Source organism: Agelaius phoeniceus, chromosome 23, assembly GCF_051311805.1.
Source record: "Agelaius phoeniceus isolate bAgePho1 chromosome 23, bAgePho1.hap1, whole genome shotgun sequence".
NCBI classification, from domain to species: Eukaryota; Metazoa; Chordata; class Aves; order Passeriformes; family Icteridae; genus Agelaius; species Agelaius phoeniceus.
In genome coordinates, this window is record NC_135287.1 from 1,523,377 (window position 1) to 1,540,160 (window position 16,784).

General features: G+C 53.7%; 1 protein-coding gene across 2 annotated transcripts in view; it reads left to right on the forward strand.

The window, feature by feature from the left end:
• Positions 1-13,405, forward strand: part of ETS1 (ETS proto-oncogene 1, transcription factor) — a 73,060-nt gene extending 59,655 nt beyond the window's left edge. For both annotated transcript variants that reach the window (XM_077189976.1, XM_054647487.2), the window contains exons 7-8: positions 7,369-7,487; positions 8,753-13,405. In XM_077189976.1, the coding sequence (XP_077046091.1) occupies positions 7,369-7,487; positions 8,753-8,968 (335 nt within the window). In that variant the 3' untranslated portion in view covers positions 8,969-13,405. The remainder of the gene's footprint in view (positions 1-7,368; positions 7,488-8,752) is intronic.
• The last annotated feature ends 3,379 nt before the right edge of the window (positions 13,406-16,784 follow it).

Genomic DNA, 16,784 nt, shown 5'->3' on the forward strand with positions numbered 1-16,784 from the left:
GGGTTTTCCAAGCAAAGGGAGCCAGAGCTGGGTCACTGTGAGAGCAGGGTCTGGGGAGAGCGAGTAGAACATGCTGGGTTACAAACTGGAGGAGAACTGGGCACTCCCCACTCTTTGGGTCTGTGCCAGTGAGGAAAACCCTGCTCAGGCTGCCCTGAGGAGGGCTGGAGGTCTGGCCTGGGCCAGCTGAGCCCAGACTGGGGACTCAGGCAGAGCCCAGAGTGGGAGTTTGGGCAGGGCTCAGAGTGGGGACTCAGGGGGAGCTGAGTGGGGACTTGGGCAGAACTCAGAGTGGGGACTCACACTGAGCCCAGAGTGGGGATTTGGGCAGGGCTCAGAGTGGAGATTTGAGCAGGGCTCAGAGTGGGGATTTGGGCAGGGCTCAGAGTGGGGACTGAGGCAGAACTCAGGGTGGGGACTGAGGCAGAACTCAGGCCTCTTTGTGCACTGCTATGCTTTACTCTTACTTTACTCAGGGGAGGAAGTGCTGTCTGGCAGCCAGAGCAGAGGAACTCAGAGTCTGGGCTCTGCTTGTGGCTCTGCTGAGGAGGTGGAGCCTCTGCCAGCCCAGGAGCCCCAAACACCGAAACCTTGGGGGTTCCATTTCCCCCTGGGGACACACCCAGCCCCAGCCCCAACCCCTGCTCATGCTGGCCCTGCTGGACCTGCAGGATGAAGAGGGACATCACATCCCTCATGCCCAGAGCTCCCTGTCCTGGCTTTAGGGACCCAACACTCTTGCTCAGGCTGTGTTGGCAGGCTGTTTCTGTGTGCCCAGGGAGGTGGCCCCAGCAGATCTCTGATGCTATCTGCCCCAGAGGCGCCTTCTGGGGTGAGAAGGTGCATTTTGGCGGAAGCTCTGTTGCGTTTGATGTGTTCTTCACTCGGCTCTGAGCGGCCTTTCAGAGCTGCCTTATCTGCCCCCACATCTTGACCTATTTTAACAAGTTGCCATGGTTGCTCACAGAGAGGTTGATGCAATTTTCTTATCTTTTTTTCGAAGGAGAAATGTAATTGCTCAGGAGTTGGTGAACTTCAGTTTCCATTGCTGCAGGGAGGGCCAGCCCTGGACACCTGGCTTTGGAGCTTGGACAGCTTGGATTTTACCTGAGGGCACAGCTGGGGCTGGGCCAGGGCAGGGCAGGCTGAGATCAGGGCAAGGTTCTGCCCCCAGAGGGTGCTGGCACTGCCCAGGCTGCCCAGGGAATGGGCACAGCCCCGAGGCTGCCAGAACTTCAGGGATGCCCAGGCTGGGGTTGTTGGGGGTCTGGGCAGGGCCAGGGGTGGGACTGGATGGTCCTGATGGGTCCCTCCAGCTCAGGAGATTCTCTGATTCTGAGATTCTACATTAAGCCAGATTTAATTTTCTTTGCCATGACACAGAGTGCAAACATGAAATCCAGGCAAGGGATGGCCTGGGATGTGTTCACTGCTAAACCTCACCCTGGCCCAGCTGAGCTCAGTCTGAGCTCTGTGGTTCAGCAGCAGAGCCAACTTTGGTGTGAGTGGGCAGAGATCCCTCCAGTGCCTGAGCCCAGCTGGGCTAAAGTGAGCTCAGCTCTGCCTCCACATGCCCTGGGGCTGTGCCACAGCTGGATCCTGCAGCCTCTGGTGATTCCCATGGCCACCAGCATTCTGCAGGAGCCCCGCACCAGGTGGATAAACTCAACTGCATCCTTGTGCCCTGGCTTGGTGTTTGCAGCCAGTGCTGCTGCTCCCTGCAGGGCCACAGGAGGCTCAGACCTTGCTGCTTCACTGTGGCCATTCAGCACCGAGCTGGTTTTGGGTTCCCTCAAGCAGCTGTGTGGTTTGGAAGTCAAGTTGTGGGGTTTGTTTGCTCTGTGGTGGGCAGGACTGAGAGCCCGGGGCTTTCCATGCACGGTGTCAGTGCTGCCATGGCCCAGAAGTGCTGCTCCACATCACTGAGCACCCAGCAGGGCCATCCCTCGTGTTCCAGAGGGGAGGGGAGAGGGATGGGAGAGCTGAGGTGAATGCACAGCAAGCCCTGATCCCACAGATGCAGGCTGGGGTTGTATGGCTGCTGCTCCTGTCCTCTGCTCTGGGCCTGGTCAGGGAGGTGCTGGTCCTGTAAAGCCAGTCCCAGCACTCAAAGAGTTAATGCCCCTCCAGCTGATGTCACCCATGCCCTGAATGTCCCTCCCAGAGCATCCCTGTTGTCCTGCTGGGCAGCAGGAATTCAGGAGCCCTGCAGGAGCTGCCTCCCTCACAGATGTTATCCCACCCCAGCTCTCTGCTGAGCTCGACCTGCCCAGGCCAGGCCTTGCTGGGCCTGGCTGGCAGCACCCACAGGGCTGTGCCTTGGGGCCCAGATGTGCCCCAGCCCCTGCAGTGTGTGAGCTGCTGTGAGCAGAGCCTGAGCCTCCCCGCTGGTGGTGAGCGATGTTATCTGTGCCCAGCAGTGAAAGCACAGCTGCTGTTTTGCAAGAAAGCCGAGGCGGTGCCAAGGAAAGTGGGTCCCTTTCAGGCCAGCTCAGGTGCTGCTGCCCCTCCCCTGTGCTCTGCTGCTGCTCTGGAGCCTCCACAGGCAGATCCCCCCCGTGCTGTGGCCACCAGCACCCAAAACTCTGCCAGCAGCTGCCTCCCTGTCCCCTTTCCTGCCTCACTCCAGGGCTCTGGCTGCCCTTGCCTTCCCTTCCCCAGCCTGTGCTGCAGCATTCCTGGACTCCAGCTCCTTCCCTGCCTGCCCTGCTGGAGCACAGAGTCCATGTGGGCACAGCAGGGCACAGGAGCTGGGGAATGCAGGCACCCCCCTCCTGTGCCCAGCAGCACAACAGCTCCTCTGGCCCTGCTGGGATGCAGGGGATGGGGTCACCCTGCCCCTCCTGGCTCATGTCCTTCATGTCCTGCCTCTCCTGGCTCATGTCCTTCCCCTCCCCTCAGGTGACTTCAGGGTGACCACCCAGCAGCTCCTGCCCCCTTCTGCCTCAGGCAGGGCCCAATGGGCTCCGTGCCCTTGTGGCCTCCCCAGGGTGGAGATCCAGAGTGGCACTAGGGCCGGTTCAGTGGCTCCCTCCCCACCTGCCAGCCGTGCAAACGAGAGCAAACCCAGCCCCACACGCTGCTGCCCAAGCGTGGCAGAGCTCAGGGGGTGCTGGGGGCAGCAGCTCTGCCTGGGTCTCCTGCAGACACCCAGCTGGTGCTGCCCAGCAGCTCGTGGCCTGCAGGACAGGGGGATGTGGAGCTCCCAGAGCCCCTGGAGCTCTGCCACATGCCTCGAGTTCAGGGACAAGGCTGTCAGGCACAGGGTGGGACTCTTGGGGCTGTCCCATGCAGGGCCAGGGGCTGGAGTTGATCTGTGTGGGTCTCTTCCCACTTGTGAGATTCTATGAGATCAGTCCTCCCAACACCCCATTCTGAGAGCAGAGGAGCTGCAGCAGGGGAGCAGCTCTGGCCTGGACAGCCCTGGCTGCTCTCCTGCCTGCAGTCATGGCCATGCTGCTCCCTAAGGAAGGAGCAAGGAGCTTCCTGGGTAATTTCCTGCCTGTTCCTTGGAGATGCTCCATCCAAGCTCCACCAGTGCCGTGTCTGATGCCTGCAGCAGCCTGGGCAGGAGCTGTGGGAGCTGCTCTGATGAGGGAGTGATGGGGACCAGCACTCCCAACACTCTGGGGGATTTGGGGACCGTGGTGCCATCCAGGGGGTGGGCAGGCTGGCAGGTGATGGGGCAGGGGCTGTTTTGGAGCCGTTGCCAGGGCTGGTTGTTTTGTGGGGCTGGAACCACAAACCGCAGAGCGCCAGGCAAAGGTGCCTCGCTGGGGGTTGGTAGGTGGGGTTTTTTGTCTTCTTGTCTTGTTTGAACCAAGGGGAACAAAACAGAGGCCGTTGGGAGGGGTGGGTGTGTAAAACCGTCCCGAGAGAGATGGCAGGGCTGGGGTTGTGCCCTCCCTGTCTGCCCCAGCCGGGCGGTGCCACCATCACTGTGCCACTGGAACGGCCCCACCCGGGACAGTCTGGTGTCCCCCGTGGCTGGAAAGGAGGTTGGGGACCTGTGCTGCCCAAGGAGGGATGGCACAGGGATGGTGTGGAACCAAAGCCTTGGCTCTGGGGACACCACCAGGGCCTGGTGCTGAGGAAGCCCCGCTCGGGCAGTGGTTCCCAGTTCCCACAGTTCCACTGACACCCGGCCCAGGGGAATATTTTCCCCCTGACGCCGCAGAATTCCTGTGGTGTGACAGTGCTGCTGAAGGACCCTGTTCAGTGCCACCAAGGCCAGACAGGGCCCCCATTGTGGGTGCTATTTTTAGCAGCCCCATGGGTGCAGGAGGTCGTGGTGGGGTGGGAGGACACCCCCACCCCTCTGAGTCCTCCCCTTGTCTTTTGTGGAGCAGGGGCTGCCCCCAGTCCCCAGCCAGGGCTGGGCCTGCTCTGGGAAGCCCCTGGATGTGTGTGGAGGGAGCAATGCCATAAAAGCTGCCTTGTGCCCCTCCACCTCACGCTCAGAGCTGCACCCCAATGCAGGCTGTGGGAGCAGGGGGCTGTTTTGGGATAACCAAGGCAGCAGATCCCGTGGTGGGAGGCATCCTCTGGCCTTGGGACAGCCTGGCTGTGTGGAGTGATCCCAGCCCATAGGATCCCATGGAGTGATCCCAACCTGGCATCCTGATGGGAATTTCCAGCCCTGGCTGGGGTGAGGGGGAGGGTTGGGGCACAAGGGATGGAAAATGGGCACTGCTCCCAGCTCCTGTGGATGAGGAGGTTTGGGTGCAGGGACAAGCCTGGGAGCTTGCCCTGTGACATTGAGGAGTGGCATTGCTGCATGAGCCACCTTGAGATCCTATGGGAAGATATCCCCTGCTCCTTGCTGGCTGCTGAGTGGCTCATTTGTGGAGCTCCCCCTCCCAGCACTAATTACAGCTGCAGCAGATGATGTCCTGACCTCCAGCACTGCTCCCTGCTCTGTCTCCTCCCTGCCAGTGCTGATTTGGGGCACAGGCCTGGGCATGTGCTGGGGTTTGGCTCCTGCCACCTCGCTGCCATCTCGAGCAGTGCCACATCTGCCAGGCTCCACTGCCTCCCCCTCGGGCAGGGAGGGGGTGTTTGCAGGAGCTGGGACATGCCTGGAGCCCGGCACAAACACATTCCTCACATAATTGCCTGTCCAGGAGAGAAATCTGGGGCTTTACTCGTGTCCTGCAGGCAGCTCAGAATAGACCTTGGGAATCCCTGCTCCAAGGATGACACCACTTCCTTGGAAATCCCAAAATACCCAGCAGGGTGGCTGTGGCAGGAGCCCTACCTTGCTTGCTGCAGAGAGGGCAAGAATTCCTGAGTCTCCCAGCACCTCTTCTGCCAGCTGGCAAACAAACAGGAATGGCACTGGCCATTGGCTGGAACCTCCAAAGATCCAGGGCCAGGATGGGCCAGGGGTGTTTTGAGGGCAGTTCCTCAAAGAACCCAGGTGATAAACCCAAAGAATCCAAGAACCCAGGTGATAAATTTCCATTCCTCTTATTCTGGGGAAGGAATCCACTAAAAGTCCTTATTCTTCAGCTGGGCAGGAGAGAAATCAAAGGGAGGGGATGGACCTGGCCTTGGACACTTGGGCTGTGTCTCTGTTAACTCGATTTGGGTGTTGGATGCTTCCTGGCTGTGTGTGGGGAGTTGGTGTGAGGCCAGATGGGCCAAGAGAACTCATCCCCTTGGGAATTCACCTGTGGAGGATCTCGGGCAGCCACTAAAGCCTTTTCCCAGTGTTTTCTCTGCATTAAGAGCTCACTGCTATAAATAGGCCTGAGCCTGGAGATGTGGTGGCACTTCAGGCCAGGCTTTTCACTCCTCCCTTTCAACGAGAGGTGAAGGCGTCATCTGCATTTCTTCCCTCATTTTGGCGTGGATAATCCAGCTCCATCCCTGCTGGGGAGCGTGGCTGTGGAGTCAACATCTTGGCAAGCTCCAGGGAGCGGCAGGCTGGAGCCTTTCCCCGCCAGGTCCCTTCCCCTTTCCAGCAGGATGAGCTCCCTGCCCTGCCCTGCCCTGCCTGGGGCTGTGATAACCCCCAGGGCTGGCGCTGACAAAGCCCTGGAGAGGTTCCACAGGGATAACAGGAGGGAAACAATTTGGGAAGGGCTGGATGGGACACAGCCATTCCCGTGTCCTGGAGCCAGCTCCCTCATTTCCTCCTCCCCAGCAGCTTTGGAGTAATTTCAAACTTTGTGGGGAAGGGGAGCAGCCCTCCCTTCCCTCTGTGCATTATCCCACAGCCACAGCTCAGACAGCATCCATTGTCATTCCTGGAAACAGGCTGGGCTCCATCCCTTCTTCTGAGCCCATAACTCATTTTTTCCCTGCTTGAAGCTTTGCTCAGTTCTGTCAGCACTGGGATTACCCCAGTTAATCCAGCCTGTGCAACTCCCTGTGGGATAAAGAATTTCCTCTCTCCTCTGTCTGTCTCATTATAAATTGTCATAATTAATGATCTATTCTAAGCTGGGTTTAAACCATGGCAAGGTCTCCCCAAAACACCTTACCCACAGCTAAGTGCAATACTTGGGGTGTGGCCACATTTGGAGGTTGCTCATCAAAGAGACTTTAGCTCCAGGGCTTCTCCTCTACCTTGGATTGGGACACAAGCCCAAGGGAGAGATAAATATTTCAAAACTTCTCCATGAATCCAGCCAAACCTCACCACAGGCTCTCACTGGGGGCACTGGGACAAATTGGTGATGGCCCAAGGGAGAGATTGGAGGGGAGGTGGAGACCAGGTGTGGAAGGAGAGGTGGAATGCCCATGGCATGGGATGCTCTGCATCACCTCTGCCTCTCCAGCGGGGCCAGGGGAGCAGCAGCCGCAGGGAGGTTCCATGTGCTGAGGCTGTGCCAGTGAGGAGATCCTGGGCTGGGGAGCTCTGTGTGCCCCCGCCCTCCCCATGAGCCTGCAGAGCCCATTCCTGCAGCAACATGCCCTGGAAAGAGGCCAAGGAATTCTGTACCTGGGTCCCCTTATCTGGATCAGCAGCACAGAGCAAAGAGTCACGGCCGGGAAGTGGAGTCTGCCGGAGTTCAGCCGTGCCCGGCGGCTCCTTGGCACAGGGATTGGCGCTGCTGCCGTGCCAAGGCAGTGACTCCTCCTGTTTGTGTGCCAGAAAAATAATCCTATTTATGTAACTCCACACGAAGCATTCCAGGGCATGAATATTCAGCTCTTCCTGCAAATAGGAAGCTCTGTTACCTGTAGGGTTAAAGTCCCAGCTCAGCTTCTGCCCTGTGGCTGCTGTGGCTCTTTCTGACAGGAGAAGGCTTTGTTTTACTAAGTGAGCACCTTTTGCTCACTTGGGAAAAATGGGAATTTTTCCTCTCTGTGATGTTCTTTTCCTGGCATTAATATCCCGTGTTTCCTTTGTCTTTCTAGGCAGTGGACCCATCCAGCTGTGGCAATTCCTGCTGGAACTGCTCACTGACAAGTCCTGTCAATCCTTCATCAGCTGGACGGGCGATGGCTGGGAATTCAAACTTTCAGACCCAGACGAGGTAAAGTGCCCTGGAATTAAGTGCTCAACCCAAATTCCTCAGAAATATTGGGGTGGATAAGCCTCTCCTCCTCCCTTTGCGCAGCCACTTTGTTCTGGTCTTGGGTATGTCATGGGGAACCAAGGAATCAGAGTCCAACTGAAAGTTTGTTGAAAATTGGGATGCAGTCACCCTTTGGAAGCAGGGGTTTGTGCCCAAAGTTGGTGGGAAGTAAATGGGACACCTTAGGAAGAGGAGCAGTGGCAATGCTCTTCAGATAGGCTGGGTACAGGTGAGGGTGACTGTCCCCTGCTTTGGGGAACAGGTGGGATCTTTGTCCCCTCCCCTGACTGGAAGGTGGGCGTTGGTTTCTCCTGCCAAATACCAGTGACAGAACAAGAGGAAGTGGCCTCAAGTTGCACTAGGGCAGCTTCAGGTTGGATATTAAGGAACATTTCTTCATGGAAAGGGCTGTCCACAGCTGCCCATGGAGAGTCCTCACCCTGGAGGGATTTAAAAGCTCTGTGGATGTGGCACTTGGGGATGTGGATCAGTGCTGGGCAAAAGTTGGACTCCACGATCTTAGAGGCCTTTTCCAACCTAAATAATTCCATGAGTGACTGGAGCCTGCTTAAGTGCAAAAGTGACTGGCACTGGGCCATTGCATGTTGGTGTCATCTGGTTCAGAACTGGCAGAAAGTGTTGTCATTATAGTGCAAGAGTTCTATTGTCATTACGTTGCAAGGGTTCCATATTGCCAGAGTTTTGTACCTCCTTGATGGTTTTTTGTAGGCAGCTCCTCTAGGCACTGACTCTTCCTTATCCTCACAGTAGCCAGCTGACTCCAGTTCCCCTCAACCAACCAATCCACTCTTTTATAACACTCTTCTTATTGGCTACAGCTGTGGCCTGTTAACATCAGGCCTGCTCCTAATCCTTAATAATTGGCTCAGCTGCAACTCTTTAGGGGGTAAGATTACTTTTTATACTACCTTTATTTGCTTATGTTCTATCCCCCTACAAGAAGGTGGAGGAGGAACCTTGGGAAAGGGGTGAAGGACTCAGGATATGAGGATATATCTGAGGTAGCACATGAAATTACCCAGATAAATCTTCATGGTGTGCTCTGCCATGTTCTGCCACTGCACAGAGGTTGGTTTTCCCAAGTATCAATTCTTAATGATGAGGAATCCTGTGAATTCTGTGAAAATCCTCCCCCTTCCTGCTGGGAAGGGAACATCCCCACAGCCAGGGTGACCTTTCCTCCCCATCCCTGCTGCCTGCAGGTGGCCCGGCGATGGGGCAAGAGGAAAAACAAGCCCAAGATGAACTACGAGAAGCTGAGCCGCGGGCTGCGCTATTACTACGACAAGAACATCATCCACAAGACGGCGGGGAAGCGCTACGTGTACCGCTTCGTGTGCGACCTGCAGAGCCTGCTGGGCTACACCCCCGAGGAGCTGCACGCCATGCTCGACGTCAAACCCGACGCTGATGAGTGACAGGGACACGGGGACGGCGCTGTCCCCACGGGGACGGCCCGCGGGACTTGTTTGGCGGTTCTGGTTTTATTGATTTTCGCTGTTCTTCTGCTCGTTTTTTTTCCGAGGGCCGCTCAGATTCGAGGCTTTGAGGATGTTGGGGGACAGGGGGGAGGAAGAGGAAAACTTTAGGGAAGGATGGGCTTTTTGTTGGTTTCCTGAAAGTTCCAAGACAGGCTTTTCTGGAGGAAAATTCTGAGTTTTGAGAAAGCCAGGAAAATGTAGCTCACTTAAAAAAACCAACAATCCCCTCCTCACCCTTGGCTGTTTAGAAAAAATTGCAATGGAATGGATCCCTTTGGTCACTCACACACAAACTGACAGGTCAGGAATGACAATATTCCTGAGGATTTGAGGAATTTTAAACTTTTTTCTTTTGGAAAACCAAAATGGGTGAATATTCTTGCTTTGGGGAGGGGCAATATAGGAAAAGACCAAGAACTGTTGTTCTTGTTCCATCACCTTTCTGTCCATTGTCCTCTTTTCTACAAGAGAGAATTTTTCCTAGGAGGGATCAAGACTTTTTTATTTTTTTTCAAAGTTTTATTTTATTAAATTTTGTGCCAGTATTTTGTTTTTTTTTTTTTTTTTTTCCTAAATAGTCTTAAGCTCTAAGATGGTCTCAGTATTGCAATATTGTGTGTGTTTGTTTCTGTTCTGCCAGCAGAGAGTTTTATCCCAGGGATGAAAAAAGAGAAAAAGAGGAATTAGTTTATGTAGACCCCACTGGAGAATTGAAATGCTGGGACTGGGATGGGAAGGAAAATGAACTCCAAAGTGGCTCCTGCTGATGCTGGCTGGGGGTGCCACTTCTGTTTCCAGCCCCACACACTGTGCTGATAATTCTGGTTGAAATCCCTGCTTTTTTTAATGTCTGGCTGCACAAATCCTCTCAAAATTTCCATGGAAAATGTCTAAATGTCTTTTGGCGTTTTCCAAATCACTTCTTTTGCTCAAGGAACACTTTGGTGCTTACAGACATTTTATTTTCGGAGGGGGAAAGGAGGGAAATTCCCATGTTTTCAATGCAGTAAATGGAAAATATGCAAGTTAATTGAGGGGAAAAATCAGGAAAAAGTTCAAAACCCAAAGGGAAATGCTTTTTCCTTCCTGTTTCAAGCAGCTCTGTCTTTATGGCCGTGTGTGGGCACAGTGGAAAGGAAATTGTCCCTGCAATGGGCTCGTTGTGGCTCTTGGGCTGCTGCTGTCAGGGTGAGGGTGGCACGGAGCACGGTGTCACCAGGGGTAGCCAGGGACCAGGCCCAGGGCAGCTGCTCCCTCTGGCCTCCAAACCCTTCCTGCAGCTGCTTCTCTCTGGAGGGGTCGCTCCTGCTGCTCCCTGGGATGCTCTGGGCAGGTTGAGGACAAGGCCCCACCACCCTCGGGGGCACTGGGGGGAACTACAGGTCAGAGGCTGTTCCCATATCCCAATTCAGTCCCAAAGCCAGATCCCTGCAGATTTGGCCTCCCAAGGGAATCTTTCACCCCCCTGGTGTTTGCATTTAAAGGCACCATTTTGGACTTTACCAAAATCCCTCTCTGAGTGTCTTGGGGCACAGCTCATTCCAGAGGCACTGGACAGCTCTGGGACTTGGGGTCAAAGCTTTTCCATAGGGGCTGGGGAGTGATTCCTGCCTGATCCCAAAGGATGGGGTGGCAGGACAGGAATCTGTGTAAAATACCCAGAATATTCAGGCACAACCCTCCCCTCACAGGGGCAGAGCTGGAGGGGAGCCCAACCCCAAAGTGATGCCCAGAGGTGCTGGGCTCTCCTTGGCCTCTGGAGCAGGGGGGACCTAGCACCTCTGTATCCTAAACCTGGGCATTTTAGGGGAAGTCAGGCCCAGAACTGCTGTGTCCTCACAAAAGGTGGAGTTGGAGGGAAATGGGGAGGCCAGGAGGGAGCTCCTGCCAGGGGGTGGAAGCAGAGGGGGCCCAGGAAGGGAGGGTGTGACACTCAGGTGCTGTGGGTTGTCTGAAGGAAAGGTGGGATGGAGGGAAAGGAGGGAAGAGGGGATGGAGGAAGGTGAAGGGAACCCCAAAGGAGGAAAGGGACTCTGCCCACCAAGATGTGGAACTCAGGCTCATCTCCTTGGGCAGGCAGGGAGGAGGAGGAGGAGGAGGATGGAGGCAGCCTGGCCAAGCTGGAGGGAGGAAAGGAAAATTGGGATATCATGGATGAGACCCCAGAGGTGAGGCCCTGGGACAGGTCCAGCCTGAGCCACGGCTGGGCAGCTGGACAGGGAGCCAGGAGAGGGGTGAGGGCACAGGGAGGAGCTGGCAAGAGCATCCCAGCAGCAGCCCCAGGGCTTTGGGGATGTTCAGGGCTGCTGCAAAGGGCCCTGAGCTTGCCCATCGTGGGGCACTCCAATGCCCCTTCCAGCCTTAGAAAGGGACTCCCAGACATCCCAGCTCCTGCCCCTGGCATGGGTTGTGTCCCAGGACATCCCTTCTGCTTTGCTTGGACGCTCCAGCTGAAAAAGAAACGGAATGGGATAAAATTTCCCTCCAATAGGAGGAATTGCAGCTTTGGCTACAGCCCCATGCCCCTGCCAGGCTAAATCCCTCCCCTACTGTGCTTATTCCAGGTTTCCAAGCTGAGCCTGGGTGTTCCCAGTGATTTTGGGGAGATTTTGGGGTTAAAGGTAGGGAAGGGTGAGCCAGGGGAAGCAGCTCTGGATTTTTGGAAGAAGCCTCTGGCTGGAGTTTCCCCATCATTTCTCCAGCCCTTTGCCCTCCCAGCTCACAGCCTGTGAACAGTCCCAGACACATCAGCTCCATCATTTCCTATTTTCCTTTGCTTTTATTCCTGTTCTAGAGGCCATCCCAGAGATGGGTGCTGTTTATACACTGGAAATGTGCAGATTTCTCTTTGTTTCTTTTGCTTGGGTTCCTTTTCCCTTCTGCTTTTCATTGCTTGCCTTTGGTGAGGGCTGTGCTGAGCTGGACAAGCTCAACCCAAACCCTCTGAGCTCCTTCAAGTCCATGAAAATTTGGATAATTCCCACTGGCCCAGAAGGATGGATCTGAGAGGGATGATGGAGATCTGCCAGGGCTGGGTCTTCCTCCTGTGCACAGGAGTGAATCTCCCCCTTGCAGACACTGTTGGAAAGGGGGTGATTTTGTCTTGGTTTGGAATGTCTCAGGTGCTTTGGGTGAGATTTTGGGATATTTCCTGTGTCCTGCTCATTCTCTGCTGTTTCCATGTGCGTTGGTGCTCCTTTGGCCCCTCTGGCAGAGCCTGAGCCTTGCAAACAGCTTTGGGGGCCTTGACAGTTGATATTTGGGAACTCAAAACTAAAGGGAAAAACCCCAGTAATGATAAAACCACCCCAATAATGATAATCCCACCCCAATAATGACAAAACCCACAAGCACTTTCCTGCTGCCAGTCCCTCTCCATCTCCATGTGTGGGATCACCATAACCCTTGGACTCTGCAGTGGGTCCAAGGGCAGATCCATGTCATTCCCACACTCCAACCATCCCCATCCAGATGGGATCCTTCAGGGGGAGAAATAACAAAACAGGGCAACAAGTCAAGAGTAATGTAAAAAATTTCACTTTCTCCTGTCTTCCCAAAGCAACACCTCCTCCAAAAAACAGTCCCAGAAAGCAGCAGTAAATCCAGATGCTGCAGGAAACATCTCCACTTTCTGAGTTTTGAGTTTTTGGAGAGGTTTTCTCTGAGGTTTTAGGATTCAATTGCTGGTTCCTTGTGAAAACTGGGATGCCTTGGTGTGCTCTGCTCCCTGGTAGGGTCTGTGTAACACCCAGGAGCTGTTGTCTACATTCCAAAGAGGTTTAAATAGAGGATAAATCTATGTATACATATATGTTATAATGGAATATCTCCAGGAATTAACTGCCTCAGTAAAAAAAAACAAAAAAACCAACAAAAAAATCCAAAAATAAGGAAGTCTTTTTTGTTTTATTTTGGTTTTACACATTTTTTTAAGCTGATAAACTTAGAAGAAGTTAAAAAAAAGAGATTGTTATATTGTGCTGTTCGACTATTTTCCAACGTGTATTTTCATATAATTTATATTTTTTAAAAGTGGGGGAAAAAACAGTTTAAAAGCGAGATTTAAAAAAAAAAATAAAAAAAACAAGGAAAAAGCAGGTGCTTTTTTAAAAAAACCTGAGCTGAGGTAGCTTAGAGATGTAGCGATGTGTGTGTGTGTCCGTGTGTTGTGTCTGGTCCTGTTTGGTTTTTTTTAAAGGATTCAAAAAAAAAATAAAATCCCTCCTCCATTGAATTCCTAGAGAAGGAGGGGATTGGTTTTGTTTTAATTGCTGATGCTGGCACATCATTTTGCTGGAGAGTTTTTTATATACTGTAGCCTTATTTCATATCGTATTTTAAACCATGTGAAATTAAAAGAAGAATAATTCCTAACCCTTGGTGTCCATGTGATTATTCCTTGTCTTTCCTCTTTAGATTTGGGGCAGAAAGTGGGAAAACAAAAAATGTAGAAAATCCAGCAATTTCTCTGTTTTCCCCATTATTGAAGTTGGGGTTTTATGGGAACGAAGGGCCTGGCTGACCTCATGGTGGGGGGATGCTCCCCACGGCTCCCTCTCACTTTGGGCTGGTGGATCCACACCCCAGGCCCCCCAAAGCCTCTTTGATCCCAAGTGCTCACTGGGAGCATGGGGTATCTGTGGTTCACCAGTCCAAAGGAGCTTTGAGAGGGGCATTTCCTCAGCAGGATCTGGGGTGAGGGATGTGGCCACCTCTGCAGGTCCCGTGGCCACCAGCAGGAATTTGTGCTGGGAATTCTCTTTCCTCCTGGAGACCTCGGGCTGGGGCCCATGGGGAGGAGAAATCCACCTTGGTCCTCTCCATGTCCTTCACCACTGTGCTTCAGATCCCGGAAAAAAGCACATTTGGATCCATTATGGAATATCCTGGGTTGGAATGGTACCTTGGGTTTGGAGTTTTTCTCTTCTGTTTTGGTGTGCAGTTTTAGCTTTATATTCAGTGTTACGAGGGTCTTTGCACAGGGTGGTGGAGACAAAACAATTCTATTCCAGATGGAGACTCAAGGACAATCTCTTCATACTTCAGGCCCAAAGCATAAACAATGTGAGAAAAGGAGGGGGGACAAGCAAGCAAGGAGGAGGAAACTTCATAATTTGAAGCTGTTAATTGGACAGTTAAGTCCTGTATGCAAATGGACTGAAATCTATAAAAATGGGAGATCTCGTGACCCAGGCCTCTTTTGCTCCCATCTTGGAGCCATCCAGGCAGAGCCAGGGCTGTGGCTCTGGTACTGCCAGGGTGTGGCCTTTGAAGGCACCTCAATAAAAATCCACTTTATTCCTCTGAACTCCCTCCAGCCTCTGTTCCAGCTCCTTAAGGCATCAGGAAGGACTCACAGTGATTCCAGCTCCCAAGCCTGCACAGGAATTGGGATGCTTTTCCAGGGAATTTTATGCTGGCTCTGGTGTTTCCTTGTCCTCATCAAGGCAGGAGGAAAACGGTGCTGGATTGGAGCCTGAGCCTCTGGAAGTGGTGATTCATGAATTCAGCATCTGGGGGACGTCCGTGGGCCAGGAGCTGATGCTGATCCATAAAATTCTGCGTGAGGGGAAGTTCCCAAGGGACACCAGTGACGCTGGATTGGCTGAGTCAGCAGGGCTCGGGTCAGAGCATTGCTCAGGAATGTGACACTGGGAACGGTCACCACCACCAGAGGAGCAGTGGACAAGGCACGGGGGGATGCGGATGTGGGATAAGGAACTCTCTCCATTTATAACAACAGGGAACAGCATCCCGGCCTGCCCAAGGATGGGCAATCCTGATGGGGCCGTGCTCCCGGGACATCGCTGCACCCCCGAGCCGATCCCCGAGCTCGGAGGGGCCGGAACCGAAGCGGGGACAGCCCAGGGCCAGCGCCCAGCCCGCTCCATCCTCTCCCCGCAGCGCGGAGCTCCGGGCGGGACTCGCTGGTCCCGGCGCGGCTCCTCCATGGCAGCGGGAGCGCCGGGGCTCCTGCTCGGCTGTCCCGGGAAAATAAACATCCAGCGGCTTCTTTCGGCTCTTTTCTGCTCCTTTCGGCTCCTTTCTGCTCCTTTCGGCTCCTTTCGGCTCTTTTCTGCTCCTTTCGGCTCCTTTCTGCTCCTTTCCGCTCCTCTCTGCTCCTTTCTGCTCCTTTCCACTCCTTTCGGCTCCTTTCTGCTCCTTTCGGCTCCTTTCTGCTCCTTTCCCTCCTTTCCGCTCCCTTCCCAGCTCTGTTGCGGGAGCAGCCAAACCCCAAAGGGGTGAAGGTGCCGCAGCTCTCGGGGTTTTTTTTTCCCTCCTTGCAGAACCCGGGGATGCCGCAGGTTCCTCCCCCCGCAGCCCGAATCCCGCAGGGATTGCAGCCTGTGGAGCGCTCCTGCTAAAATCACCCATTAAAAGCGCCCATTAACGGCCCCGCGTTAATTATTAACCCCATTAACCGCCCCCTGCTCCCCCAGAAGAAGCCCGGGGGGCACACGGAGTAAATGTGGCCCCCCCGATGCCCCTGCCCTGTCCCCACCCTCCTTTTCCCAAGGTCTCCATGCCACCAGCGGCTGCAGTGAGATTTGGGACGGGGATGTGGAGTTTGGGGAGGGAGCCGGAGCTTTTCCTATGGAAAAAACCATCACAGCCACAGCTCTGCTCCCCCAAAATCCATCCCCTTTGCAGCACCCTGCAACCAGGCTTCTAATTAAAAACATGGGAATTTGGAATCATAGAATATAATATTATAGATAAATATTATATAAATTATATCATTAAAAACATGGGGCTTTGAAATCATAGAATATAAGATTATAGAATATCACAGAATCACAAGGTTGGAAGAGACCTTCAAGATATAATTATTCATCGAATATAATTACAGAATATAGAATATAGGGTAGGATAGGATAGGATGGGAGAATAGAATAGAATAGAATAGAATGGAATAGAATAGAATAGAATAGAATAGAATAGAATAGAATAGAATAGAATAGAATAGAATAGCTCAGGTTGCAATTCAGGCTGCTCCAAGACCTTTGAGTGCAATCATTTTGTAGAATCATGGAATAATTGAGCTTCATGATAGATTTGAGCTGAGAGGAAGGGGTTTGCTGGGAGTGATGTCCTCTCCAGGAAGATAATCCTGCCTGTGTGGGGAATTGCACCTGGAGGAGGATTTTTCTGGTCTGTTGGCTGCTGTGAGGCTGCTCAGGTGTGGGACTGAACAGAGCCAGAGTGGGCAGAAGGGTTTTCCCTGACTCCAGCATGTGATTATCCAGGGATGCACACGTCCAGCAGTGCAGGGGAGCAGGAGGCAGCGTGTCCTGAGGGAGCCCTGTGGGATGGAGGGGATTTCTGGGCTGGAATCCTGAGCTGCTGCTCCAAGGGGAGACCAGTGAGGAAAAGGGACATTTTCAGGTTAGTGTCTTCAAATGAGACATTGAAACTGGTGTTTGAGGGACACTGAGATGGAAACAGGAACAGGAATTATTGAAGGCTGAAATGAGGGAAGGGCTCTGGAAATCCCTGAGATCCTGGGGAGGTGGAAGGAGGCAATGGAAGAGGAGGAGGATGAATTTAAGGGGACCAAGCAAAGGGGTGCAGAGGGAGAGGGGGAAGGAGAAGGATGGGGTGCTGAGGAGCAGGGGATGAGCTTGGCTCCTTCCTGGGTGATGATTTCTGGATGATCTTCATGATCCCTCCCAAGCCAAACCATCCTGTGCTTCCCTGTGGGGTGAGCACACCCTTGGACACATCCCAGTGCTGGATCCAGGCACAGTGAGCA